Below are 27,947 nucleotides of genomic sequence, written 5' to 3' on the forward strand. Positions count from 1 at the left end.
AGACCTGTACCCCTGGGGATAAAAATATATGTTTATAAAAAATAAAAAATTAAAAAAATTAAAAATAAATAAAAACAGGACAGCTCCAGTTTTTCTGGTAATAGAATATAAGTATCCCAAATGACCAGTGTATACCAGGTATGTTGTATATTAAATATAGCTTGATATTATTCAGTTAGTTAATTAATAAAAATCTTATACCTGAAAGTCATCTAAAAATACTATTTTGGCAAATCCAGGAGTTGAGTTATAGAGTTTTTCTTTATTGGAAGGTGAGGGAATTATTGTTTTTTTTTAAAGATTTATTTCTTTGTTAGAGAGATAGCGAGAGAGAACAAATGGGGAGGGTATGCAGGGACAGGGATCTCACAACCCTACTATCATGACGGAGCGGAAAGCTTAACTAACTGAGCCACCCAGTCCCCTTTGAGGGAGTTATTCTTACGTGGTTTTGGTGTTAGCCATTGTTCATTCCCAGAGAAAAGATCTGCTGTTGAAATTACAATTTAATAAATCATTAATTAACCTCTTGGTGGCACAATGGACCTAGAAAATTTTGGTGGCTACTTGCTGTTTAACCATAGAAAAATCAGTAAAGCTGATTGGAGAGCACTTGGGGACAAACAAATGGGGCAACCACGTGAAACGCCACGTGCATGTGACTTTCATAGAAAATACTATTTGGGATGATGAAGAATGTGAAGGGCAGCTATGCTGAAAAGAAGTCAAAGGTAAGGGCAGATCAAGGGCACCTGATGGCTGTTGGCATGCACCCTAATCGAGCAAAAAAAAAAAACCCAAGTGACACCAATTACATGGATTACAGTGTCTTCGTTCCTAGTAAGTGTTGGTTGTTGGCAGCCAGATCCCAGCCCCGAAGACACCAAGTTAAAAAGCCTTTCTCAAGATCCATTCAGGCACCTTTTCCATGACTCTGAGATCACGAAGCGCCAAGAGTGCATGCCCCCACATCTCACCCTAACCTCTTTCACGGTTTTTCTCACCCTCAACTTCCAGTTCCCAAAGCCAGGCCTTCAAAATAGATCAGAGAAGTCCGAGGCCTACAACTGGCCTCCGGTGCGTTCTTTTCACTCCTTTTTTCCACCCCTCCCCAATTAATAAAAACAACTGGGTGTGCTCTCCCTTCTCAAAGCGGGGCTCCCTTCTGAGGGGGCGGGTCCTGAACACGGCGGGCTCACACCCCGCAGGTTGGCGGGAGCAGGCGGGGGCGGGCCGGCGCGGATCCGGAGAAAGCCGAGCGAACGCTGCCGCGCGCCCCGCTCAAACTCGCGCCGCCACCAGCTCACAAGCTGCGCCCCACCTTCTCCGTCACCAAAGGCGCCCAACCAATGAGCGAGCCGGAAAGGCCGGGCCTGCGGGCTAAGCACTGGGAGGGGGAGCAGCAGGAGGGGGACGGGAAGTCGAGGGCGGGCTTTACTTGATTGACAGGTCATTCTCACCAATCCTCCGCGCGGCTTGTCTTCGCTCTCTTCTCAGCTGGGCTTAGCTCTTCGCCCCACCTCCTCCTCCTCCACCCTCCTCCATGCTCCTTTTCGACCCGCCCCACTTCCCCTCCCCCACTCTGCAGGCAAATCGCTGCTGGAAAGAGGCGGGGGCCGAAGCGGCGGGCTCGTGTGGAGACTTGAGGTGGGATTGACGGGCGATCTGGCCAATAAGACGTAGGTTGATGGCGCGGCTGTGGCTGGGACCGGCCAATGGGCAGGCGGGCTGGGGGCGGAGGCCCAGGTTCCAAACGCTCCGCGGCGCCATGGGCTGAAAACTCAACCGAGATGGAATCTCCCAGTCTGAACCGGTTTCAACCGGTTCCGAGTTTGAGGCACTAGGAGGAGGGGGAGAAGCGGCTGCAGCGGCCGCGGCAGGAGCAGCGGGAGCTACAGCATCAGCAAGAGCAACAGTAGCTACAGCCCCGGCGGCGGTGCCTGTTCCAGTCTTTGCTGCTGCAGTCCGTGCAACCACCCAGAGGGGGAGGGGGGAACCACCAGTCGCTGAGGAGCAGGAGAAGGGGGGAAAGTTTAGGCGAGCCTGGGTGGGGGGGCCCAGCGCCGGAGCCGCGTGAGAGAGGGAGCTGTATTTTGGTAGGGGGGAGTCGGACTGCAACTGGCAGCAGAGCGTCCCCCGACCTTGTGGACTCTATACCCCCTACTCCTGCCGCTTCTGCTGCCGCCTGTGGCTGGAGGGTCCCCCTGGGGCTGAATCTTTGGGACTTGACCCCTTTCCCCTCCCCCTTCCCTCACTCCCCAGCCAGGCGGGAGCATTTATTCCACGGATTAATTCCCCTTCCTTTTTTGGGGGGGCGGGTGGGTGTGTGTCGTGGGGGGTATCCCTGAAATAGTAAATATTGTTGAGCTTTTTTTGCCCTTATCTTCGTTTTTTTAATTTCCTTTTTTTTTAAGGTGGGAAAACTGTGAAACCCACCTTGATTTCCTCCCCTCTCCCCCCTCCCCACCTTCCCTCGCCCTAATCCCCCGACAAGGAAAGAAGAAGCAGTTGGTTCAATCTCTGGGTAAGTCGACTGTGTCTTTGGGGCCGAGGGTCGGGCGGCGGCCGGGCGGGAGGAGGCCGGCGTGGGGCGCGGCGGCAGCAGCGGGAGGCGAGCCCGGGAGGCGGCGGCGGGCCCACAGCAGAGCCTGCGATTGAATGGAGCCGCTTCTGCCGCTGGGGGATGGAGGCGGGGAGGCGGCCGCGAGAGGGTAGCGCTTGCTGGGTTATTCGCGTGTGCGGGTGGCGGTGGAGGAAGGCGAGGAGCGTGATAGTGAAGCGGGGCCGGTGTGGGGGTGGAAGGGCTTCCCCAGCCCAGGGGGCTGGCGAGAAGTTGGGGTGATTTCAGGAACATCTCTGTAAATTATTAGGAGTGGAAGTTTCCAGAAATATTTAGTGCAGCAGCATTGAAACGTCCGCCTGCATCACGTGGCCCCTCGGTGGAGAGCTTGGGATCGGGGGAGGGAGGGGCTGCCGACTCCCTCCTCCTCCTGCAGGGAAACTCGAAATGTGTTTTTTTGCAGGCTAGGTTTAGAAATAGGAATGGTTAGTTGGTGGTTCAGGGTTCTGTAAGTGGGATTTCGTGCTGTAGTTTGTTGGGGGGGTGAGGTTTGAGTGTGTTAAGTGACCACCAGATCGTTTACTGCTGGCATTGTACGGTGGAAGATGCCCTGATTCTCCTTCATTCCGATGTCTCCGAGTTTGGGATGGGTGGGAAGAAGTGGTGTAGTGGAGGAAGCTTTAAAGATTTGCCTAGCCGGGACCTTCTCCGATCACGCAGAGGCCATGCTGCATTGAGAATGGGGCGGTGAACTTCAGGCGCCTGGTCTAAATGCCTCCTCCGAGTATGGGCGGGGTGAGTGCGTGCTCGGGTATGCTATAGTTAGAACTGCTGCAAATCGGTTCGGGTGGGAAGCGAGGGGAGGGCGGGCCTTCGTGAGGTGTGTTTCTACTGAATGAAGCAGGCAGTTGCCCACACATCTAAGTAGCAGTCTCTCCTTGTAGCGACTTGTTTTTTGACCTACTACTTAGTAATCATAAAGCAACGGTTATGGTTTGCATGGGAGCTGGCAGTGTGTAGCTGCCTGCTTATTCAGTTTGAAGTGGCAGTGAAGGTATTTTGGTAGTCACTTGTAGAGTCACATTGCTGGATAATCCCTTGTATATGCTATCCAGTGAGTGGATTTTAGGATTGAGTGTCCCAAGAAGAAAAGAAAGCGATTGTGGTTTCACGCTCTCCCACCGATGGTTGTTTGCTATCTGCCTGATTGTGTATCTTAAGCGTGTGTGGGACACTGCTGTTAGTGGAAAGAATGTTTTGGAAGCTGTTTGATTTGGGGGACTCAGTGTGCTTGGCATTGACCAGAAAGCCGCCATTTCTGTACAGTTCAAGATTAGGTAGGTCATTTCGAAGATAGCAGCTAGTTCTGAGAATGGCAAACTACTGTATTTAACACGAGGTTTTATTTTAAACCTGATTTTTCACAAGAATTTAGCTCGAAGAACTCTTGTAAAGACAATGTACTTGAAAATGAAACTTTTCATAGTTAAATTGTTCAAATTGTTCTTTCTTGTTTGGGTTATTAAATTATGATAGGAGTGCATAGAAGAAAAGTTCGTTCAGTTTTTAACCAAAAATTTAAGACTTTTGATATGTACATCTTGGTGCTTTGTGGGCATTGTTTTTCAACCTCAGTTTTTAAGACTGTTCTGATCCTTAAAATTTTATGGTATAAGATGCAAGAAATTTATACAGGTTGGTGGAATATATATATTTCCATTTTTATATTCATATGTAGGTCAGAATTTTGTTGATGCATGTCAGGTATTTCGGTATTAAAAACATTAGTAATTGCTATAAAATGTTTGAATTCTTGTTAGTATTGCTGTCAGTAATGGGCTGAAAGATTTCAGAGGAATCAAAATTCTTGGAACTCTAAATTTCTCGATTTCTACATTATCTCTAACTTACTGACTCACCATTTATATTTAATTTTTTTGCAGTTGGCATTATCATTAAGTAAAGCATTTGTGTTAAAATTGAAGTTGCTGCCAGTGTTGTTAACATTTTAAAACTGCTCTCAAGTAGCCAAGAAATAATGTTTTTCCTATCAAACAAAATGTAATCAAATCCCACCCATTTCCTGGTCCTGGAAGGTTTTTAAGAGGGGGAGAAGTGGAGATGACCTGCAACCTTGTTGGGTCTAACTGCAGTCAACCAGTGGTTCTTAACCTGAGGTTTCATGCATGGCTTTCAGGGTGTAATTTTTACAAAATTTTGAATTTTTAAAATTTAGTAGGAGCTGTCGTGTTCTTCTGATTGTTAGGCATCTTGACCCAAAAAGGTTAAGGAGTACCGATTTAGCCAGCCAGACTCAAGTGGCACTGGCTTTGAAGAAAAAGCAAAAGAAAGATTTTTATAATGCTGGGCAAAAGAAATGTGAATGTGTGCCAGCATCTTGGATTAGAATCCTCTTAAAAGGATAGCATTGCATATGAGCTGGTAGGTTTTAGCTGGTGCATTATATGAAGTGAAGAAGTTCGTTTTTCTGTTATCATAGAATTTGTTTTTATTTGGAAAATAGTTGGCAAGCTTTTACAGTTTTTTTACCTTGCCAGTGAATACCTGGAAATTAAAAAAAACAAAAAAGTTTGAGTTATTACTGTAAAGTGTTTTTCTAGACATTTGTTCAAGGAATTTTAACCTCCAAATTCATTGAGTGTTGAAAGAAACAAATAGATGGTTTGAATATAGAAATTTTAAATTCTGCTAGTAATTGGTATATACAGTAAGAAAACTTGGGTACCACATTTAGCTCTTAGCATCTTCCTGTTTTTTCAGTATATCCTAAAAATTAGGGTAATATACAGGGAAGGGAGCTCCTACTGAAATAGAAGACCGTATTTAGGAAGAGGGAAATACACTTAAACTTTATCTGTACCTAAAAATCTTAGATTAAGACTTTGTTTCAGTTTTTAGGGCCATAAATTTCTAATAATGGTTCCATTACTCCTACTGGTTAGGAGTAATTTTATTTACATATTAGTAGAACAGTAAGATTTTTCTGGTAATTTAAAATAGGCACTAGGAAAAAAAAAAAAGACACTAGAAAAGTTGAATGGACCTTAACAAAAACAGTTATGGAGTGGCTAAGTATCTTCAGCATTTAGTTGCTTTTACTCTTACTTAGGTAGTCTCTAAAAATATTCATTATAATACTTGTAAGAACATGGTTGAAGTAAAATAACTGGAGTAGAAAGTTTCTGACTGGTAATACCAAAATTTCATAGGCGCCTTAAATGTTTTTCTTTATTTACAGTAATCTATGCCAGCAATTATGACAATGTTAGCAGACCATGCAGCTCGTCAGCTGCTCGATTTCAGCCAAAAACTGGATATCAACCTTCTAGACAATGTGGTGAATTGCTTATACCATGGAGAAGGAGCCCAGGTAAAGTAGTTGAGCAAAACTTTTTAACATTATTGCGGTATTATTCGGTTTATAATAAAACTTTAAATTATCGCCTTTTTAAAAAGTTGCATAGTTTATGTTAAATTGGAACTATATATTAAGCAGTGAGAAGCAGTCTGGAGAGGCTATATTATATGCATTATATTCTGACATGGTTAGAATGAGATGTTTTGGATATATTCTTACCATTCTGTCTTTAAGAAACCTTTTGCCAGTTTAATGAAAGATAGAGCCTAACGTATTAAATGTTTTATAGATACTAAAGATTGTTATCTTCTATGTATGTAATATATTTGGAGTTAAAAGATTCTTGTATTTTTGAAACATTTAAATTACAGAAGTACTTCACTTATAAAACTCCTTTTAAGAGTCCAACAATACTGAGCAATTTAAGTTATTTGAATTAAAGACTTGTAAAAGTGGTCAATTACTGTAGGCAGTTACCTTACACATAATCCATGTTTTGATCAGATTAAAGTTTTTAAACAGCCAGTTGAATGTTAGACAAGACAGGAATATTCATAAATTTTTTAGTTGTTGATGTTAGAAGAAACTGGGCAATCTTGATTCTTCACTCTGTGGAGTTAATCACATGAAGGGTTTTAAATGAGTGAAATTTTCTATTGGATTTAAACATCTTGAGGTGATGTGACAAAAACCAGTAAAATGTTGTTACCAAAATACTATATTCCTAGTAGATGATGTCTGGTTAGTGTATGGGAAGTTAATTATATCTTCAAGATACTAGTTTATATTTGCATACTTAAACCCTGAGTGCTATCATACTGTTTAGAAACCTGAAAGGTAGAAATTGTATCTTTTATAGATGGTCCAAAAAGCATGACTACCGCGTGCATAAATATTTCAGTTTCCTCTGAAATCCAACATTACTTTCGTGTGTGTGTGTGTAAAAGAGAAAGTGTGTAAAGTGAAAGGGGGGCCATGAAAGTTGTATGAGTGGTAAAAATTATTCTTCAGATTTTGTAAGTTTGGTTCAGTTTTAGAACTCCTAAGGGCTTTTGGTCCACATTATTGTCCCCAAAGTCTTCTGAAAAGGTCTTCCATCCATATGTATTACACATACAATGTAGTAGTTTCTTTGTGCTCCAAATTCAACTTGGAACTTTAAGCTTCATTTTATTCTAACATGCATGTGTAGAAAGCAGCTGCTTTTGGAGGAAAGTATATAAGTAAGGTTGAGCTCAACTGTGAATATATTAGAAGCTCTAATCTTGTAGCCATTAGAAAGATGGGCATTTAATTTTGTTACATCACTTAGCTGCTGCTGCTGTTTAAATCTTTGTTCTTTTTAACATAACTCACAACATCTAAAAGTATGAGGATAAACAGAGACCAGTGTTCTTCTAGGCTTATAATTTAAGAAGTAACAGTAATTTTTATCATGAGGAATATATTGGTGTAGGGTACCTGGCTAGCTCAGTTGGAAGAGTATGTGAGTCTTGATCTCACAGACATGAGCTCAAGTCCCATGTTGGGTATAGAGATTACTTAAAAAAAAAAAAGACTAAAAGTATATATATATGTGTATATATATATGTTATATATATATGTGTGCTGCTACTGCTTTTAGTAATGTTTCACATTATTGAGATTTAATGATTTGTTTTAAATTTGATTAAATAAAATGTAGACTTAGGAAAGTGTTTTCTATTTATCAAGTCAAAATAAACTTCCCCAAAAGTAAGAATTTTATGTCTACTTAAAGGACAGATCAGTTACATAAAGATAATTGGAAACTGATATTTTTCATTGTTATAGATAAGGAAGTGGAGGCTTAGAGCTTAAAGTCAGCAAAAAAAACTTTTTTCTAAAGGTGTATCTTTACACTTCTAGTTCTAGTGGGTTTTTCATATGCCACTTCTTTGGGGGTTTATTATAAGTAAAAAGAAAAAAGCTGTCCGGGAAAATATGTTTTCAGTGATAGATATCTTGGTTGTCCAGTAAGTTTTCTAGTTACTGCTCTAGAGTGTCAGCTACAAACTTATCTACCGTACAAGAGGCTAGAAGTTAGTAGGTTTTGTGAAAGCACCTGTTATGGTACCTCATACTTAGAAGGCATTCTGTTAAAAGGGTACTTTAGGAAGTATAACGAAGAAAATTTAGCATATGGTGCAAACTCATTGTTTTAAAATACAGTATGGTTTCTTAATTTTTATTCAATTTCATAGAGTATATGCTAAAAATGGCAACCATAGAAATTATGCTAATTAAACATTAAAACTCAGAGGAAGCTAATTTTTTTAAGGATTATATTAATTTTGGAGGGGAAGAGATTGTTAGAGTGGTGCCTTTTAATCTATACCTGGAGCTTATGTCCAGATGGGCAGTATAGAAGGATATTTAACACTGTAACATTAGAACTGTCTTCTCTTCTAAGTATTTTTCTATTTTTACCCAAGTTCGGCAGCCAGCGGGGGGAAAATATATTGAAGAGTTGGGTGTTTTCTCCAATGCTGTGTTAAGTGACTTGAACTCTTAATCTATTGCTTAGCAACTAAAATACTTTCACCATTCAGTAAGTAACACAGGGAGATACCAAATTTTCTCCTTTAGTTTCCTTTTGTGTATTTTTTTTAACCCCTCCTGGAGTTCTAAGTTAATAAAAGAATATTGTGTAAGGATTGTGGGGTTAGGACAAAATAGAGACTAAGATACAAATTCTAGAAGTGACTTCATAGAGTAAAAGGACGCCTAAAAGGAAATGACATGATTTATGCAGTGTTAATGATAATAGTGAGGTGAGTATTCACTTCTGTGTACAATTGGCATCATTTTAAAACCTCTGAGTATTGTGACCAAGTAACTTCTACTAGGCATGGATCTTTGATATACCTAGTGTTCTTGGTATTTGTTACCATTTTATGTGCAAGTATAGCTGGTGAGAAAAGGAATGATGTATTTAGATATTCTTTGGGAGAGAATCAAAACATTGATCAATGGGACTCCTGGGTGACTCAGTGGGTTAGAGCCTCTGCCTTTGGCTCAGGTCCTGATGTCAGGATCCTGGGATAGAGCCCCACATTGGGCTCTCTGCTCAGCAGGAAGTCTGCTTCCTCCTCTCTGCCTGCCTCTCTACCTGCTTGTGGTCTCTCTCTGTCAAATAAATAAATAAAATCTTAAAAAAAAAAATTAAACAAAACATTGATCAAGTGTGCTTTGGCCCTAGATAACTCAGATCATTATTATTTCTGCTTTTTGTCATTATATAGCATAATTAAAACTCCTTAAAACTGTTAGCTCCTTAATAAAATCTAATCAAAATACATGTATTTTAAGAGCTTATACTCTAGCTCTAACTTTGTACTTGTAGGTTGGAATCCAGTCAGCTGTTTTTTTCTTCCAAGTTCTGTGGTGATTCTGGTGGTGGTGTCAAGGTGCAAAAGCACTACTTAGCGACGTCTGCGTGGCTTAGTCAGTGAAGTGCCTGCCTTCAGTTCAGGTCATGGCATCTAGCCCGCTGTTGGGCTCCCTACTCAGTGAAGACCCTGCTTCTCCCTCTCACTTCCGCTCTATCTACTTGTGCTATCTCTCTGTCAAATAAAGAAATAAAATCTTTAAAAACAAAACAAAAACCCATTACTTAGTGGGTATGTATTTTCAGTTTTCTTCTAAACAATAAGCAGCGTATATTCCTAGTTGGTTGATGGGGAAACCACTATATCTGCTACCTAAGGAAAATAATTCTTAACATCAAAGCCAAAATAAGGAACTTTTTTCTTTGTAAATTGGAATAAAACCTGAGTTAAAGATTCTGAGGTGTCTGTCAGAGATGGTTCAAATTAGAATGAATGTATCTTTCCCCCTCTTTGATGCTTGCTTTGTAACCTGTAGAATTAAAGCCTTGATCAAGTTGAATCAGTCTAACAAAGATAATTGATATACTTGAAAATTAACAAACTTTCTACTTACATGTGATAGAACTAGGGGGAAGGTAATTAGGGAGGATCCAGTTGAGCTACAAAACTGCCTTTAAAGGTGAAAAGATTAAGCTGTTCTTCAAAAAAATTCAGTAGAATTAACAGCCTTTGGTAAAATGTGTTCATACCATTAAACTATAAGGGTTAAAATGAAGAGGCTAGATATATAGTGTCAGTATGGCTAGATCTCTAAAATTCAGTTGTCTGTTACAATAAAGCTAAGGGAAAGTGTCAAATGAAAAGAGCAGATCGTAGTGTTTTTATAGTATACTATTTATATAAAATTTAGTGACCACAGAACTGTATCATCCATGAAATTTATGCATGTGCTGAGAAAATATGGACAGGAAAAGACCCCAAATTCATGAAAGTCATTCTCTCTAAAGAAGGAACAAAGGAAGGAAATGGCACTGGAGAAAAGGTATAAAGGTGATTTCCATAAGTTTTAGATCTTTTATGTTTGAAAGAAAAGAACAAGTAAAGCAAATTGTTTAACATTTGTTAATTATAGATGTTGGCTATATAGGTTTTTATTATTCCTCGTCTTGCATTTTAAAGATGAAAACAGGGGTGCCTGGGTGGCCCAGTAGGTTAAATGTTTGACTCTTGGTTTCAGTTCAGGTCATGATCTCAGGGGCCTGGGATCAACCACTCCCATCGGCTCCGTGCTCAGTGCAGAGTCTGCTTGAGATTTTCTCCCTCTGCCCATCTCCCTCTCGCTCTCCCTTTCTGCACACATGCTTGCTCACTCTCAAATACATGAGCTCTTAAAGATATGAAAACAGAAGTTTTGTTTTGCCTTTTTTTTTTTTTTAAGATTTTTGTTTATTTTGACAAAGGAAGATCACAAATAGGCAGGTAAGGGGGTAGGAAAGCAAGCCCCTGCTGAGCAGAGAGCCTCATGCAGGGCTGGATCCCAGGACCCTAAGATTATGACCTGAGCAGAAGGTAGAGGCTTAACCCACTGAGCCAACCAGGTGCCCCAAAAAACAGAAATTTTCAAAATAAGCTAGGATTTGATGAATTCAGAAGACTTTCAGAGAATGGATAAGGTATATTTAAAATAAATTTAAGAGACTTTAAAAGGGTTTTATGGTCTTCGTGTTTTATATATATCTGTGGGTATTTGGGGTTTGTGGCCTTACTTAGACTCAGTTTTTACCAGTTTTCCCAAGAAAAAAAGTGTATGTATTTTTTTTTCTTCTTCATGAAATACATATTTATAGGTAAGGTTTGTTGGAGACATCTTGGTAACTTGTAAAGCAGGTAGTACCATTACATAATTTAAGTATAAATGAATTTTTTTTATGTTGCTTTCACTTGATTGTTAAGTGCTAAGAACTTCACATTGGAGAAATTTTTGTTAGTATTGGTTGGGTTTTAAGTTCCATTTTGAGAATGCTAAATAAAGTAGATTGCAAAAAAAACTACTCTGTTTCAGAGAGAGATATTCCTGTTTTAAATTGGAAGTTTAAGAGTGGTAATGGATACATTTTTATTTCTGTCTGGACTAATTATTTCTTTGAGTGTTTCAGAAAGTTAGTAGAATCACTGTCATATTAGGATTTGTGCCTTGCTCAATATAATTTTAATGAATGATTAAAAAGAACAAGTGAGCTTAAAACTATTTTCATATAATATTTTAGCAAAGAATGGCTCAAGAAGTACTGACACATTTAAAGGAGCATCCTGATGCGTGGACAAGAGTCGACACAATTTTGGAATTTTCACAGAATATGAACACGAAAGTAAGCAAGTGGTGGTTTTAAAATCCATTATTTCTTCTTTTCTTCCAGTCATAAACTTTGAGGAAGGTATCTCATTTTTAGTATTGCATTTGTTATCTCAAATTATTTAATATTGTTAACTTATTTCAAAATTTAGTCTTAAACATAGAATTAATTCTTGCAAATAGTCCTAAGAATTATGAATGAAGTTTTATAATTGGGACTAGTATGCAAGGTGGCTTTTTTGCTTGCTTTTTTGTTTTTGTTTTTGTTTTTAGAGTATGTATACAGACCTAAGTAGCATAAATTCTGAATGTTACTCAGAGATGAAACATAACATCAGAGGAATTATTTTGGGCAAGTAATCAATATAATAATACAGGCTAGGCACCAACACCAAGTTGTGTGGGCAGCATAAAACCCTGCTCCATGGTACCAATGCTTTTAATGGGACAGCACTCAGTTTTTATTTGCAATTGAAAAATGTTATAATTTGGGTCCTTTTTTCCTAGTTTGAACAGAAGGGTTGATCAAAATGTGTTTTGACTGTTTTAGGCTTGATGATTCACACTTCTCTTTAAACTGCCTTAAAGTAATAAAATACCATGCATGGCATTCTGTTTAATACACACAAGATTTCCACTTGTTATACATTGTGTTAAAACAGAAAATAGCCATTTTCACATCTGTTTCTGAAATCAGACTGTATTAATTAACAGTTTTAAAATACTAATTAGTTTTGACATCTTGTAAATTTTAGGGCAAAAATACAGTCCAGAACTTCCTCAAAGTGCTAACCTTAAGTAACATAATAGTGTTTGCCTGTTTGCTTGCCTGGTAAATTTTGCTTTTTATACTGACAGACATTACTAATGTTTAAGTTGATTTATCAACAGTATTTTTAAAAACTCAAATTTGTCTTGTGAAAAATGAGATGATTAGAGGAACAGAAAGAAAGCAACAGGTAAAGAATTCTTCAATTTACATAAATTACAAATGATTTGGTGCTAAATTTATGCACTATGACATTTGGCTTTTATGCAATCATTTTTTTTTTCTTTAAAGATGTTAACACTACCTGATATTAATCATAATGTTCCATTATGTTGATTGCTTGTAATAGGAAGAAAAGGGGTGTCTTCCTGTGCAACTGACACAGCTAGGCTTTGACGGCAGGCCTCCACAAGGTCTACCCTTTTGATTCCCTTTAACTGAATTCTGTTCATCAATTGTTTTTGTTTCATGGGCGGTGGGGGGAAAGGGGAATTCAATGCATAAAATAAGTATTTCTAAGGGCTCAGTAGAAATTTCTACCATAGGGATCATTTCATGCATTTATTTTTTTCATTTAGTCTTTGCTGTTATCTGTCCCTCATCTTCATAACTCAGCAGTGGATTTCTCAATTCCTGAGATGTAAAGCAGAAATGTGATTAATTCTTTAGAGTGATGCTTGGATTATGTATGGATATTTCCAAAATAGTCATTTATCATTGGCCCTTAGATTTGGTTAGCAGTTAAGATTATTTTAGCCAAAAATACTGAATTTCAAAAAATATGAGTTCTTTCATATGTGGAGTGTTAATGTTTAGGTGAGATTGGGATTTAGAATATTATGATGGCGATCTTTGTATTCCTTTGACTTAAATTTTGAAAAGCTTTTATTGGGCTTACTACCTCAGCCGGTTGGCAGAAGGAAAAATACGAATTGTATCTTCAGCAAGCTAATGCTACCATTTTAAAGTTGGAGAAGGGAGTAGAGGTTAGTAAGTAAATTTAGGTAACAAAGTATCAAACATAAAGGAAGCAGGGTAATAGCATAAGCTGTAAAACATTGGTTAAATAGGGTGAAATTATCATTGGGGTTACTGCTGCTTACTCGTGTATTTATGGTGGATTTTTAGTTTTTTAAAGATTTTTTAATTGGTTAAGAATTAACAAGAGGATATATTGTAAGAAGTGCTTTGTTTTGACTTAGTAAAACTTCGACAGTGTTATTTTGTCTCTATAAAATTAAGTTTTTAGGGTAGTGTGTTTTCAAAAGTTAATTTAAAATTTCAGTGAATCAGAAACCCTTTTTGCCTGTTTATATTTTTCTGACACCTAGACCTATAAAGGGATTGTAAATGAGCAGGTTAGAAAGTTTCAGTATTTACTGCTGATTATGAAACCCTTTGATGGTATCAAATTTGTAATTTCAGAGTTTTGCTTTGGCCTTGTTTTTATTTTGGAAGTTGTCTTAAGGAATGTTGTGAAAATGTAGGATTTTAGTTGAAATGGCAAATTTTTCTTGAAAAGTATGAAATGTTAAAATGAAAGAAAACAGCAAAAACATTTACTATTTGAGCACAATGTAGTTTGGGACAGTCTATATTGTGCTTTGGATAAAATGAGCATTCACATGATCCCTTTGGTTGAAATACTAATGCTCCTATTTTATTGTGTGATGACTAACCATTTTAAAGATGAACTCTTATTCTCAGCCAAAACTTGCAATCTGTGGTTCTGTGTCTATATATGAATGAATTTACCTTTCAGGTATTGTAGCTCATTCTTCCCTACTTCAGATAATTGAAACATACCACAACAGTTTTGTCCCTTTTCTTCCTCCTGTCTATCCACACTAATTGGTCATGGTAATAATTTTGGGTAGTAACTCCTATAGTATTATAAATTGTTGTGAATGTTGTTGACTATTTAGAGTGAGTAATCAGCAGGAGGGACAAAATGGCTTGAAAGTGGTATCTGTATTTATTTTCTTAACGTTTTTAGTTAAGACTTTTATATTTAGGAAGGAATACCTGAAAGGTAAAAACAGATTGCAACATGCGTTTGTGTATTTTTGACTGTGCACAAAAGTTTATCTTTAAATTAGTAGAAATAGCAACTGTAAGGGTGGGATTAAAATTTAAAATTAAACCCGTGGGTTGTCTTGCTGCTCCTTAAGTAACACACCAGAGATGTTTATAAACACTTTCTATAGAAAGTATCTGTGACAATACTTTAATACTTGGCCAAGAGCTTACAACTCCTAGAAGATGGTAGGAAGCTTGAGAGCATCCAAGCTGCTAAATTCTTAGGAGCCTGGTCGTGTTAAAGTACGTGAGCCTGTGAGCAGTCATTTATGCTGTGAATTCATATCTGGCTGCTACTTTTCCTTCTACAGATAAGCCCATTTGGCTGCTTAAAGGGCTTTTTATTTGGTTCTTCCTCCTGGTGTGAGCATGTATAAACAGCAGGACATTAAATAGAGTAGTAATCAATAAAATGAGGAAAATGCATGAAAACTCAGTATATGGGTGAATAGATCCTTGTTTAATATATGTAATTAAACTTGGTAGCATAATGTTTTTGAAACTTTAGATGTAAATGTGTGAATGTCTGTCCATTTGTGAATCCTGAAAGTTGCCAGTATTATAACAATATATTCACTTGTTTCTATTCTCCAATTTTCAGTATTATGGACTACAAATTTTGGAAAATGTGATAAAAACAAGGTGGAAGATTCTTCCAAGGAACCAGTGTGAAGGTAGGAAAATGTTTCAAAGAATTTTAAATTCAGAATTGAATTTTTTTGGCATTTTTATTATAGTTGAATATTGGACAGGGTGGCTGTGGTGTTAAATCTTCTGTAGTTTAATAGTTCTGATGGAGATTACTGCTTTCATCAATTGGCAAAGCAGGTTCTGTTTATATTTGGGGGCAGGGGAAGAAAAAGGTTACTCTTTGGGAGAGAGAGGAGGGAGACCAGAGGAGTCAAACTGTTCACAGTAAATGCTGTGGTGAAAAAAAAAAACATATCAGCCTGTGGTTAATCAGTGCCTTAATGAAGTGAATGAATTTTGAGTATGTGTTCTTATACATGGTTTTAAGTTTGCCAAACAGTAACTGATTAGTAGTAAGTATTGTAGTACATTAAATAGTACATAAACTTAACAGAGCAAAGGAACAACAACGTTTTAAAAATCAAAGATTGGGGTGTCTGGATAGCTCAGTTAAGTGTCCCAACTCCTAATCTCCACTCAGGTCTTGATCTTAGGGTCATAAATTCAAGCCTTATGTTGGCATAGGGCTTGGAGCCTACTTAAAATTTTTTTAAAAAATCACAGAGCTTTACCTTTGGGAATTCTGGGCCTGCTTTAGAAGAGATTAGCTTCTAAATTAGGGAAAGAAGAGAAAAGAAAATGAAGATGTGATGATGCCTGTTAATTGATATTTAACTTTTGCCCTTACACTATCTCAGTAAAGGTAGTCCTAGTTTAAGAAACTTGGAGCAAGCTTAGTCTCTTGGAGTATATTGATAACAGTTCCTTCCAGTTTTCCTATAACTGCCTCTGTGACCTGCATTGTATCATTAACTTGTTTAATCTCTAAAAAATACATAAATATAAGCCTGGACTTTATAATGGGGAGTATGCTACTACTGGTGGCATTTTTTTTTTTTTTTCTATTATGTCCTCATTCTTTGTTGATCTTGAATAAGTATTTCACTTGTTTCTCATGTCATTTTTATGGTGGGAGAGTGACCTGGATTTACACTTCTAGTTTTTCTCTAGAAAGCTGGTGTCTTTTTAGCATGTTCAGAGGTGAATAAAAAAGTTTTTAATGGCAGTATCCTTACTAAACCACAGGGTAAGAATGACAGTAAGGGGATGGGGGTCGTGGGTGGGGTGGGGTGGGGAATAGTGCCTCCATAAAAGGTTCCTATTTAAATGTGTTACTTGGGATTGAAACCATTTTAGGTGGGTGATGATGTGTGACCTCGGAAGTTAATGAGTACAGTTCAGCTGTGTAGCCCAGATAGATCTCCATACTTCATCACTGCTTTCTAAGAGGGATCTTAGGTGTGGTTCTTGTTTCTCAGCTGCTATTGATTAAGCCCCTCTTCTGTTTCTATACACCTATACCCTTGCCTGTTACACTATAAGGAGTGTACTAGATGATCCTTCAGCATTTTTTCCAGCTTTAAAATTAAACAGTTAGAAATGATACTGGTTTATCAAAATCACCGTTCTATTTGTTACTGAAAAAATTAAATCTCCCTGAGGATTTGGCATTTTTAGTTTTCTATGTGAATGGGAGTAGTATGTTTGGGTTTTTATCCTGAAGTCACGGTAGCTCTCATATCAAATGTACACATACTCCAGGGTATTTTTTACTTTGAAAAAAAATCTATCATGTTTGAAAAAAACTGTGGAGAGAGCTGATTATTCTGTCTGACTTAAAAGAGAGTTCTGTTTTATTCATGTGTTCCATTCTGTGTTGGTGAGACACTTTGTTTCTCTGCAAACATTACAGTTGGCCCCGAACAGCGTAGGGGTTAGGGGTAACACCGCCACCGCTACCCCCTCATGCAGTTGAAAATCCATGTATAACTTCTGACTCCCGAAAACATAACTACTAGTAGCCTACTGTTGACTGCTTGCCTCGCCAGTAACAAAGTTGAGGAACACCTATTTTGTATATAATATATATTACATACTGTAATCTTACGTAACATTTCTAGGTAAAAGAAAGTTATTAAGAAAATCGAAGAGAATATATATTTGCAGTACCGTACTGTGTATATATTTTTTTTAATGCACATATGAGTGGACCCGTCCTTTTCAAGCCCATGTTACTCAAATATCAGCTGTATCTATAAAGAAGATGCATCACAATAACCTTTCCCTGGGTTTTTCTCTTCAAGACTAGTAATAAGTACCTGAAGTTAACTCTGCTGCTCACATAATGGTTGCCATTATTTGGAGGGAAACGTGTGATAAAACTTTTAGAATCTTTCACAAGCTTATTAGGGGAACGTGTAAGGGACACCTGGGTGGCTCAGTTGGTTAAGTGTCTGACTTGATTGATTTTAGCTCAGGTCTTGATCTTCGGGTCATGGCACAGAGCACAGCATTGGACTCCACACTCAGTGTGAAGTCTGCTTGTCCCTCTCCCACTGCCCCCCACCCTGCATGCATGCTTTACCCCCAAATAAATAAAATCTTTTTTTAAAAGAACATGTAAATCTCCCAGAGAATGTTTGTGAACTCTAGATAGACAACAGCAACAGTACACAATGCATTTAGTGATTTGTTTTTAAGGTAAAACATCAGAAAATAAATTCAGTGCTTTATTAATTTATTATTCTATAATAATTATTATTATTTTTTAAAGATTTTATTTATTTGAAAGACGGAGATCACAAGTAGGCAGAGAGGCAGGCAGAGAGAGAGAGAGGGGGAAGCAGGCTTCCTGCGGAGCAGGGAGCCCGATGCGGGGCTCGATCCCAGGACCCTGAGATCATGACCCGAGCCAAAGGCAGCAGCCCAAACCACTGAGCCACCCAGGCGCCCCTCTATAATTTTTTTTTTTTTTTTTTTAAAGATTTTATTTATTTATTTGACAGAGAGAGATCACAAGTAGGCAGAGAGGCAGGCAGAGAGAGAGAAAGGGAAGCAGGACCCTGCTGAGCAGAGAGCCCGATGTGGGACTTGATCCCAGGACCCTGAGATCATGACCTGAGCCAAAGGCAGTGGCTTAACCCACTGAGCCACGCAGGCGCCCCTATAATTATTTTTCAATGTTATCAATCCTGAGAGGCTTTTCCTGTCTTAAGATTTTGTGTCTCACAAAATAAACTTAGAGTTTTGAATGTTACTTTTCTATCATCTTTAAGTATTAGGAATAAATTTGTATAATCCACATGTATTTATGTGTATGTTTTTGTCTGTAACTTTTGTAAATCTTCTGAAACTGTTGTCTCCACTTGTTAGGTATTCCTTGTCCAGCTTAGCATATATATTTATTTATCTGGTACATACATTGTGTATCTGCTTTGTACAAAGCACTAGTAGGTATTAAGACTATAAAGACATTCCTATAGCAATGTGCTGCAGGTGGGAAGATACACATTGGATGTAGAGAAAAAATTAAATTATGTAAATACAATGAGTGCCACTATTGCTAAAAGAGGGGAATGATCATCGTCAGGTAGTGCCTTTTATTTTTTATTTATTTATTTATTTTCTTATTAACATACAATGTATTATTAGCCCCAGGGGTACAGGTCTGTAAATTGCCAGGTTTACACACTTCCGCAACACTCACCATACCAAGGGTTGCGCCCTTTAAACAAGTTTCTTCATGCAGATGGCAGTGCTAGATGTGTTTTAAAGAAGAATAGGTTTGACTGCACAGAAAGCAAGGCAAAATAACTTGAATTTTTTAATCTGCTTTCAGGTTTTCGTCCATAAATATATGTTAATTTTTTTTTTAAGGATAATAGAATTTTCAGTTTAACCCTTTTGTCTAAAGCACTTTGCTAGGAAAATCCCTGACAATTCTAGATGGTCTTAGATGTATCTTGGTACATTTCCTTGGTGTATATCCTGTTTCAGTGGGTCACAAATGAATAAAATTTCAAAAAGAAAATACACAACAGATAATAATATGCCAAGTAAAAGTTTCAAAAACATGAAATTGGAAGATTTTAATTTTGAAAACAAGAGATACAGTTTCATAATAAAACATTTTGACAGTTTAGACTTAATACAAAATGTAATGAATTTCTCTGGTTTTTATTATTTTGCTTTAGTCCAGAAAAATACTTCCATTTGGTGTCCCCTCCTTCCCTTTCCCCTATTCCCTAAATACAAGTTTTAATGATGTTAGGGATCAGAGAATGATAATTGCTTTTTTTTTTTTTTTTAAGATTTTATTCATTTTTTTCTTTTGTTTAGTTGAGAAAGAGGAAGCATGTATAGGATGGGGGGAGGTGGGAAGGGCAGAGGGAGAGGGAGGAGCAGGTTCGACCTGAGCAGGGAGCCCAAAGCAGTGTTCCATCCCAGGAGCTGATCCAGGAGTGACCTAAGCCAAAGGCAGTCACTTAACTGACTGAGCCACCCAGGCAACCCTGTTGATTGCATTCTTATGCTTGGTATATAATTATGCAGTGAACAAATTATTTTTGTTAGTGTTTCCCCCAATCTGCTTCATCCCTCTACTTTAAGGGCCCACTGAGTACCCAACATTTTTGCTCATACATATATGTAAATTATTTGTGTATATATATATATATAATATCTTGAAAGTTTTGAAGTGAACATTTGCATAGTGAGTTATTAGGTCAGAGACAATTTTTCACTGAGAAAAAATAGAAAAGTTTTATTTTAAAAAAATTTAAGTTTAGTTGAAAAAGTATAGTTGACACACGGTTTTATTAGTTTCAGGTGTGCAACATAACGCCATGCTCAGCTAACATTTGTTACCATACAGTGCTATTTTAATATCATTGGCTGTATTTTCTGTGCTGTACTTTTTGTCTCTGTGATTTACTCATTCTGTACTGGAAGGCTGTACATTCTAGTCCCTTTCACCCCTTTTGACCATCCCTGTAAACATCTCCCCTCTAGTAGTAACAACTAGTTTTCTCTGTATTTATGGGTCTGTTTCGCCTTTGTTTTTGTTTTTTAGATTCCACATAGAAGTGGTATTGTCTTTTTCTGCCTAACTTTATTCACTTAACATTATACCTTCAAGAACTCTCTTCTTTTTGTGGCTGGGTACTATGCCAGTGTGTGTATGCGTGCACGCATTCCCCCACATCATCTTGACCGGTTCATCTGTTGATAGTGATGCTTAGGTTGCTTCCATATCTTGGCTATTGTAAACAATACTGCAATAAACATAGGGGTGGGGTACCTGGGTGGCTCAGTCATTAGGCATCTCTTTGGCTTAGATCATGATTCCAGGGTCCTGGGATCCAGCCCTGCATCCGGCTCCTTGCTCAGCAGGAAGCCTGCTTCTCCCTTTCCCACTCCCCCTGCTTGTTTCCTCTCTCACTGTCTGTCTGTCTCTCTGTCTCTCTCTGTCAAGTAAATAAATAAAGTCTTTTTTTAAAAAGTAAGTAAATGGGTGCCTGGGTGGCTCAGTGGTTAAGCCGCTGCCTTCGGCTCGGGTCATGATCTCAGGGTCCTGGGATCGAGTCCCGCATCGGGCTCTCTGCTCGGCAGGGAGCCTGCTTCCTCCTCTCTCTCTCTGCCTGCCTCTCTACCTACTTGTGATTTCTCTCTGTCAAATAAATAAATAAAATCTTTAAAAAAAAAAATAAAAAGTAAGTAAATAAACATAGGGGTGCGTGGATTCGTGTTTTCATTTTATTTGGGTACATACCCAGTGGTGAAATAATTGAATCATATGGTAGTTGTATTTGTAATTTTTTGAGGAACTTTCATACTGTTTTCTACAGTGGCTGCACCAGTTTGTGTTCCTACCAACAATGCACTAGGGTTCCTTTTTTTCCATATTCTCACCAACACTTGTTATTTCTTGTCTTTTTGATTCTAGCCATTCTGACAGATGTAAGATGGTCTCTCATTGTGGTTTTGGTCTGCTTTTCCCTGATGATTTGTGATGTTGAGTATCTTTTTTAATTTGACAGAGAGACAGTAAGTAAGCACAACAAGGGGGAATGGCAGGGGAGAAACAGCTCCCGCAGAGCAAGGAGCCTGGTGTGGATGTGGGGTGGATGTGGAGCTTGATTCCAGGACCCTGGGATCATGCTGCCTTGAGCTGAAAGCAGACACTTTAACCAGCTGAGCCACCCAGGTGCCCCATGTTGAGTATCTTTTTCTGTGTCTCTTGGCCATCTGTATGTTGTCTTTGGAAAATATCTAAAGTCCCCTTCCCATTTTTTTTATCAGATTTGGGGGGCTGATGTTGAGTTGTGTAAGTTTTTCATGCATTTTTTTTTTAGAGATTTTATTTATTTATTTGAAAGAGAGAGAGGTCACAAGTAGGCAGAGAGGCAGGCAGAGAGAGGGGAAAGCAGGCTCCCTGCCAAGCAGAGATCCCAATGCGGGGCTCCATTCCAGCACTCCAGGATCATGACCTGAGCTGAAGGCAGAGGCTCAACCCACTGAGCAACCCAGGTGCCCCTTTTCATGCATTTTTGATATTAAACCCTTACTGGATGTATTATTTGCAAATGTCTTTTCCCATTCAGTAGGTTGCCTTGTTTTGTTTATGTTTTCCTTTGCTGTACAGAAGCCTTTTGTTTTGGTGTAGTCCCAGTAGTTTATTTTTGTTTTTGTTTCTTTTGCCTGAGAAGACATATCTAGAAAATGTTGATAATGCCAGGGTCTGAGAGATTACCTATGTTTTCTTCTAGAAGTTTTACAGATTCAAGTATCACTTAGGTTTTCGGTTTATTTTGAGTTTGTCTGATGTAAGAAAGTGGTCCAACTTCATTCTTCTGCATGTAGCTGTCCAGTGTTCCCAGCACCATTTATTGAAGAGATTGTGTATTTTCCCATTGTATATTCTTTTTTTTTTTTTTTTAAGATTTTTATTTATTTATTTATTTGACAGATCACAGGCAGGCAGAGAGCTGGGATGGTGCGGTGGGGGTGGGGGGAGCCGGCTCCCTGCTGAGCAGAAAACCTATCCCAGGACCCTGGGATCATGACCTGAGCTGAATGAAGGCAGAGGCTTTAACCCACTGAGCCACCCAGGCACCCCTCCCATTGTATATTCTTTCCTCTTTTGTCATACATAAATTGACCAAATAAGCATAGGTTTGTTTCTGGGCTCTCTCTTCTGTTCCATTGATCTATGCTGAAGGGGAAATTTTAATTTAGTGATACAGAATAATTTCCAAATAGGGACTGGAAATGAAATGATTAATGGTATACCAGGACTGTCAGTGATGTTGATTCTCTGTCTTGGCTGCATATCAGCCTTCATTATCCAGGTAATCCTCCTCCCTTTTAAAAATTTTTGATTAGAAAATTCAAATGATAAAGGAGGGGGAAGCCCCCTTTGACCCTCCTTGGAAAATTTTATCTGTATAAAGGTAGTATTTTATTTGTAAACCAAAAAATGATTTAATCTGTTAAGGTATATGGCTTACAGGTCATTTCATTTTATGAGCTAGATGAGAACTTGCTGATAACTGAAAAGGGGAGTGGTGAATTTATGAGTAGTCTGAGGTGATAAAATCATAATTGGGCATTTTGGAAGTTTGGGTGCTTAAAGATACTTGGGCAGTTAAAGTTTGAATTACGCATGTCTCTGTTTTAATTTGGAAAGTTGGTAAAAGAGTCGATTACCCATAAGGTTTTACTCAGTGCCTTGTTAGTATGATCTTGCATAAGATACTTTATCTCTCTGAATCTTGCTGCCTTCCATCCTTACTGGGATATGATAGAAGAGGTAATGTTTTAAAGCTTCATGCACTTCTAAGTGCTAAATATGAATAAACATAGCATGCATGTTTCCAGTTTTTCCACAAAAATATCTTCATTTCAACAAATAATGATGTCTTAGTCTCAGATCACTTTGAAGTTTCTGCAGTGGCTTCCTAACTGGGGTCCTTAATATTTACTTTTGTCTGTACCTTACAGTCACCACAAATGATTTCGAATGGTAATTTTTGTTCTTTTTTGGACAAAGGTATTTAATGCAAGGAATTGACAGGTTTGGTAAGGCCAAGAGAGGGCCGTTCAGGTAACCTAGATGTTTGTAAACACAGGAAGCAGCTACTAAGCTTGGGGTTGGGGGAACAGAAGGAAAGATATGATTGCCAGAACCTGGAAGCTGTTTAACTATACAGTTTGATAAGTTTTGACTTAAGCATATACCCATGAAGCCAGTATAATCAAGATCTTTACTTTTGTGATTGCCTTCTCTTTTATCCTCCCTCCCCCAACCCCTCTCTCCCCAATCTTTCTGTCACTCATTTGATTAGCTAGAGTAGAATGGCTGGATCATCTGGTAGGCGTGTGTTCAGCTGCCAAACTATTTTCTAAAATGGTTGTGTTGTTTAACATGAGCTATGTAAGGGGTTAGGGGAACTGACCCTTGTAATCACAAATCCACGTAAAACTTTTGATTCCCCTCAAATTTAATCATTAATTACTGATGACTGAAAGCCTCATCAGTAATAGTTGATGAATACGTATTATTGTATATGTCTTTTATCCTATATCCTTAAACTAAAGTAAGCTAGACAGGAGAAAATGTTCAGAAAATCATAAGGAAGTAAAATTTACAGTACTGTACTGTGTTTATTTATTTCTTTATTTTTAAAGATTTTATTTATTCACCCGACAGAGATTACAAGTAGGCAGAGAGGCAGGCAGAGAGAGAGGAGGAAGCAGGCTCCCTGCCGAGTAGAGAGCCCAATGTGGGGCTCCATCCCAGGACTCTGAGATCATGACCTGAGCCAAAGGAAGAGGCTTTAACCCACTGAGCCACCCAGGCGCCCCTGTACTGTGTTTATTAAAAGAAATCCACAAATAAGTGTGCCTGTGCTGTTGAGACCTGTGTTGTTCAAGAGTCAGCTATAATCATTGAGTCTTGAGTAAAGTTAGGGTGGTTTGTGATGAAGTATACATAGCGATATTTATCATTTTATGTGTATGGTTCAGTGGCAAGTAAGTATGTTCACAGTATTGTACAACCATTATCACTATCTCCAAAATATTTTCATCATTCCAAATTAAAATTGTACCTACTAAATATTAACTCTTGGATTATACTGACTCCCAGGCTCTGTTAACCACTATTACACACTTTCTGTCTCTATGAATTTGCCTATTCTAAGTAACTCATGTGAGTGCGGTTTTTGTTTTGTTTTGTTTTTGTTTTTTTATTTTTAAGATTTTGTTTATTTGAGTTAGAGACAGCAACAGAGAACATGAGCAGGGAAGAGAGGGAGAAGCAGATCCCCACTGAGCAGAGAACATGATGCAGGGCACCATCCTAGGACCTTGGGATCATGACCTGAGCCAAAAGCAGATGCTTAACTGACTGAGCCACCCGGGTGACCCAGGTTCTTTCTTAGAATAGCAAGCAGTATTTGTTTTTTGTCTGGTTAATCTCACTTAGCATATGTTCCAGGGTTTATCTATGTTACAGTCTTAAACAGTATCTGAATTTCATTATGGTAAATGCCTGGGTATTCCATTGTCACCACATTTTGTTGACTGACTTATCTGTTTGTAGATAATGATGCTATAAATCCTATAGCATCATTGGTTTTTTATACTTGCTTTTTTATACTTGTTTGGTACCTGGTATCTGTACTTGTTTGGTTTGGTTTTTTTATACTTGTTTGGTATCTGAGGCCAAAACCCCCTTTCAGGAGAGATGTGTGGGGACCGCTAGGTTAAGCATCTGCCGGGGTCCTGGCATCAAGCCCTGTGTCGGACTCCCTGCAAGGAAGGGAGCCTGCTTTTCCCTCTACCCTGCTGCTTGTGCGTGCATGCTTTCCCTCTCCCTCTCTCTCTCAAATAAAAAATCTTTTTTTTTAAAAAAAGAGTGATCAGTGTTCCTATAGCTCATTCCTAAAATTGTTAAACATGTAGGTAATAAATTACAGTATAGTCCTAGCCTATTTGTATGAGTCCTAGTTTAAGCCTGTTTTTGAATTGATTTTAGCTATTTGTCTCTCATTTTGCTGTTTGTTCTCTCAAGTATTTCATTGAATAAGGAGTAGGAACCATGCTCTGAACCAGGTATAAAGAGGATGGATAGGTATATTTTAGTGTCCATCTTTTTGTTGATCACTATTGACAACAGTATTTTTGGTGGTTTAAATGGACAGATACTGTAATAAACATTTAGCAGGGGAAAGAAATGGCTTTGATGGAGGAATGTACCAAATTTTCATTGTGAGAGCTTAGGGGGTAAACAAATATTTAATGTTGAATTGGAGGGCCCTCTGGCTGGCTCAGTCAATGGAGCATTTGACACTTGATCTCAGGGTTGTGAGTTTGAAGCCCACAGTGTAGAGATGACTAAAAAATAAAACTTTGACGGGCTCAGTTGTGTGCCCGTCTTTGGCCCAGGTCATGATGTCGGGGTCCTGGAATCGAGTCCTGGAATTGGGCTCCTTGCTCCCGGGGAGCCTGCTTCTCCCTCTCCCAATCCCCCTACTTGTTCCCTCTCTCGCTGTCAAATAAATAAAATCTCTAAAAAACACATCTTTTAAAAAAATAAAGTAGAATTGGATACTTCTGAGTATTGCGCAGTATTTGGGACTGGGGTGAAGTTACTCAGCTTGGTAGTTTTACTTTCATAATAGAGTGCTAATAAGACTTTTCATTTTCTTTAATATATGAAAATCAGGTACTGTGAAAGAGGAATCGGAATGTATAACTTTTTTGTTTGACATATTTTATAATTCGTCTAAGAATGCAATTTTAGTAGGTGGAATCATGTATTTGTTTGAAGTTGTTTTATGGCACTCTATCACTGACAATATAAAATGGTAAGATACAACTTATGATTTAAATTTTGAGAAGTAGGGCTTTTGGGACACCTGGGTGGCTCAGCTGGTTAAGTGTCTGACTCTTGATTTCAGCTCCAGTCATGATTCCTGTGTCGTGGGATCAACCCCCATGTGGGGCATTGGGCTTCACACAGCATGGAGTCTGTCTGTCCCTCTCCCTCTGCTCTTCCTCCTTTTATATCTCTAAAATAAATAAAACTTTATTTAATAAAATCTTATTATTTTTTTTAATGTAGGACTTTTGCTTCCATGGGAATATGGCCTGTCAGTAAGTTATAGTCAGTAAGTGGTCATATTTTAAAGATTTTAGTGAGGGGTGCCTGGTGGCTCAGGTGGTTGAATCTGACTCTTGATCTCAGAGTGGTGAGTTCAAATCCCACACTGGGCTCCATGCTAGGGGTGGAGCCTACTTAAAGTGGGGGCTTGAAGCCATTTATAAAGAGTTTTAGTGAATCCTTTATTAAAAAATCAGGTTTGGTAATGCATTTCTTTTACCGTTATCATTAAGGACCACTTTTTTAAAGATGTTCCTAGGGGGATAAGGTTACTAATACGGTTGTGTAAGTAACTTGGAAGATGATGTGTAACTTCTAAGACAGGATGGGATTTGTTTTATTTATTCATTTATTTGGGACTTAGTTATTTGACACAGAGAGAGAACTCACAAGTAGGCAGGGGTGGGTGAAGCAGGCTCCCTGCTGAGCCAGGGCCAGTGAGGAGAGGAGTCCTGGTTGGGGCGCCATCTCATGGCCATGAGCTCAGGGTCTGAGCCTAAATCAAGAGTCAGATGCTCAGCCAACTGAGCCACCCAGGTGCCCCATGCTGGTCTCTTTTTTACATAGCCCTTTGCAGTAATTTGAAGGTTAATTTAAGCTTTTGAGGTGAATTTTTGTTCAGATTAAGAAGAATAGGATGAAGGGCTATAGATAAAAGATACTGCGGTGCCTGGGTGGCTCACTTGGAGAGGACTTGGGAAAGAAGACAGTACTTAATGAAATAACCTTTGTTTTTTGTGGGTTTGTTTGTTTGTTTGTTTAGATTTTATTTATTTATTTGACAGAGTTCACAAGTAGGCAGAGCGGCAGACAGAGAGAGAGCGGGAAGCAGGCTCCCCGTGGAGAAAGCCTGATGTGGGGCTCAATCCCAGGACCCTGGGATCATGACTGGGCCAAAGGCAGAGGCTTTAACCCACTGAGCCATCCAGGCGCCCCAATGAAATAACCTTTGTACCTAGAAGTAAGAGATTCTAGACAGACATTTTATGTGCAGCCGTGCTTGATCAGAAAAGTGTTGTTTCTTGGAGCACTTGGGTGGCTCATTCAGTTAAACACCTGCCTCGGGCTCAGGTCAGAGTCCTGGAATTAGTCCAGTATCAAACTTCTATTGAGCAGGGAGTCTGCTTCTCCTTTTCTATGTCACTCCCCCTTGCCTACACCTTTCTCTCTGTCAAGTAAATAAATAAAATCTTTTAAATAAAGAAAAGGTGTTCCAGTGTTCTGAAGGGATTGAAATATGATTATTGTAGAGTGACATGAAATTAAGATTCTGTTGTCTGTGGGAAACTTCCAGTATTTTGGTTTTGGGTTTTTTCCCACTTTTTCCATTTTATCTTTTACCCTTTGCTCCACCTACAGGTGAACTTCAGAAGCCTCTGAAAAGAGGGAGAAGATACTTAATTGGTAACAGAAGAGTTGAAGGATCTATTTGATCCTATTTTCCTATTCTCTGAGGCTGAAAAAAGCCTCCAAATACATATATTCCAACTAGAGGCAGCAATAGTAGTTTTAGACATTTTCCTCATTTCCTTATTACAGATTAGAAGAAAACTATTAGATCTCTCATTGTATGGTATTGTCACTCATTTAATCTGAGAAGGCAATATTTTTGTTCCTGTATTAGGCTCTGTGTTTTCTGTGTTAAGAGGTTTTGGAAGGATGCCTATTACTCTCTAGTTTTTTAGAGCTGTCATTTCCTCAATTTTTTAACAGAGGCCTTAGTGATAGTAATTTATGTGTAAAGAACAGAAGGGCTAGC

General features: G+C 38.6%; 1 protein-coding gene across 6 annotated transcripts in view; it reads left to right on the forward strand.

The window, feature by feature from the left end:
- The first annotated feature begins 1,584 nt into the window (after window positions 1-1,584).
- XPO1 (exportin 1) overlaps window positions 1,585-27,947 on the forward strand; it is a 47,620-nt gene continuing 21,257 nt past the window's right edge. For 2 of the 6 annotated variants that reach the window (XM_082746634.1, XM_082746635.1), the window contains exons 1-4: window positions 1,720-2,524; window positions 5,820-5,951; window positions 11,557-11,658; window positions 15,092-15,164. In XM_082746634.1, coding sequence (XP_082602760.1) covers window positions 5,826-5,951; window positions 11,557-11,658; window positions 15,092-15,164 — 301 coding nt within the window. In that variant the 5' untranslated portion in view covers window positions 1,720-2,524; window positions 5,820-5,825. Of the gene's footprint in view, window positions 1,680-1,719; window positions 2,525-3,280; window positions 3,356-5,819; window positions 5,952-11,556; window positions 11,659-12,760; window positions 12,825-15,091; window positions 15,165-27,947 lie in introns of those variants that run through there. The other 4 variants (XM_082746639.1, XM_082746636.1, XM_082746638.1 and 1 more) reach the window with 4 other exon arrangements.

Source organism: Mustela nivalis, assembly GCF_964662115.1.
Source record: "Mustela nivalis genome assembly, chromosome: 8".
Lineage (NCBI taxonomy): Eukaryota > Metazoa > Chordata > Mammalia > Carnivora > Mustelidae > Mustela > Mustela nivalis.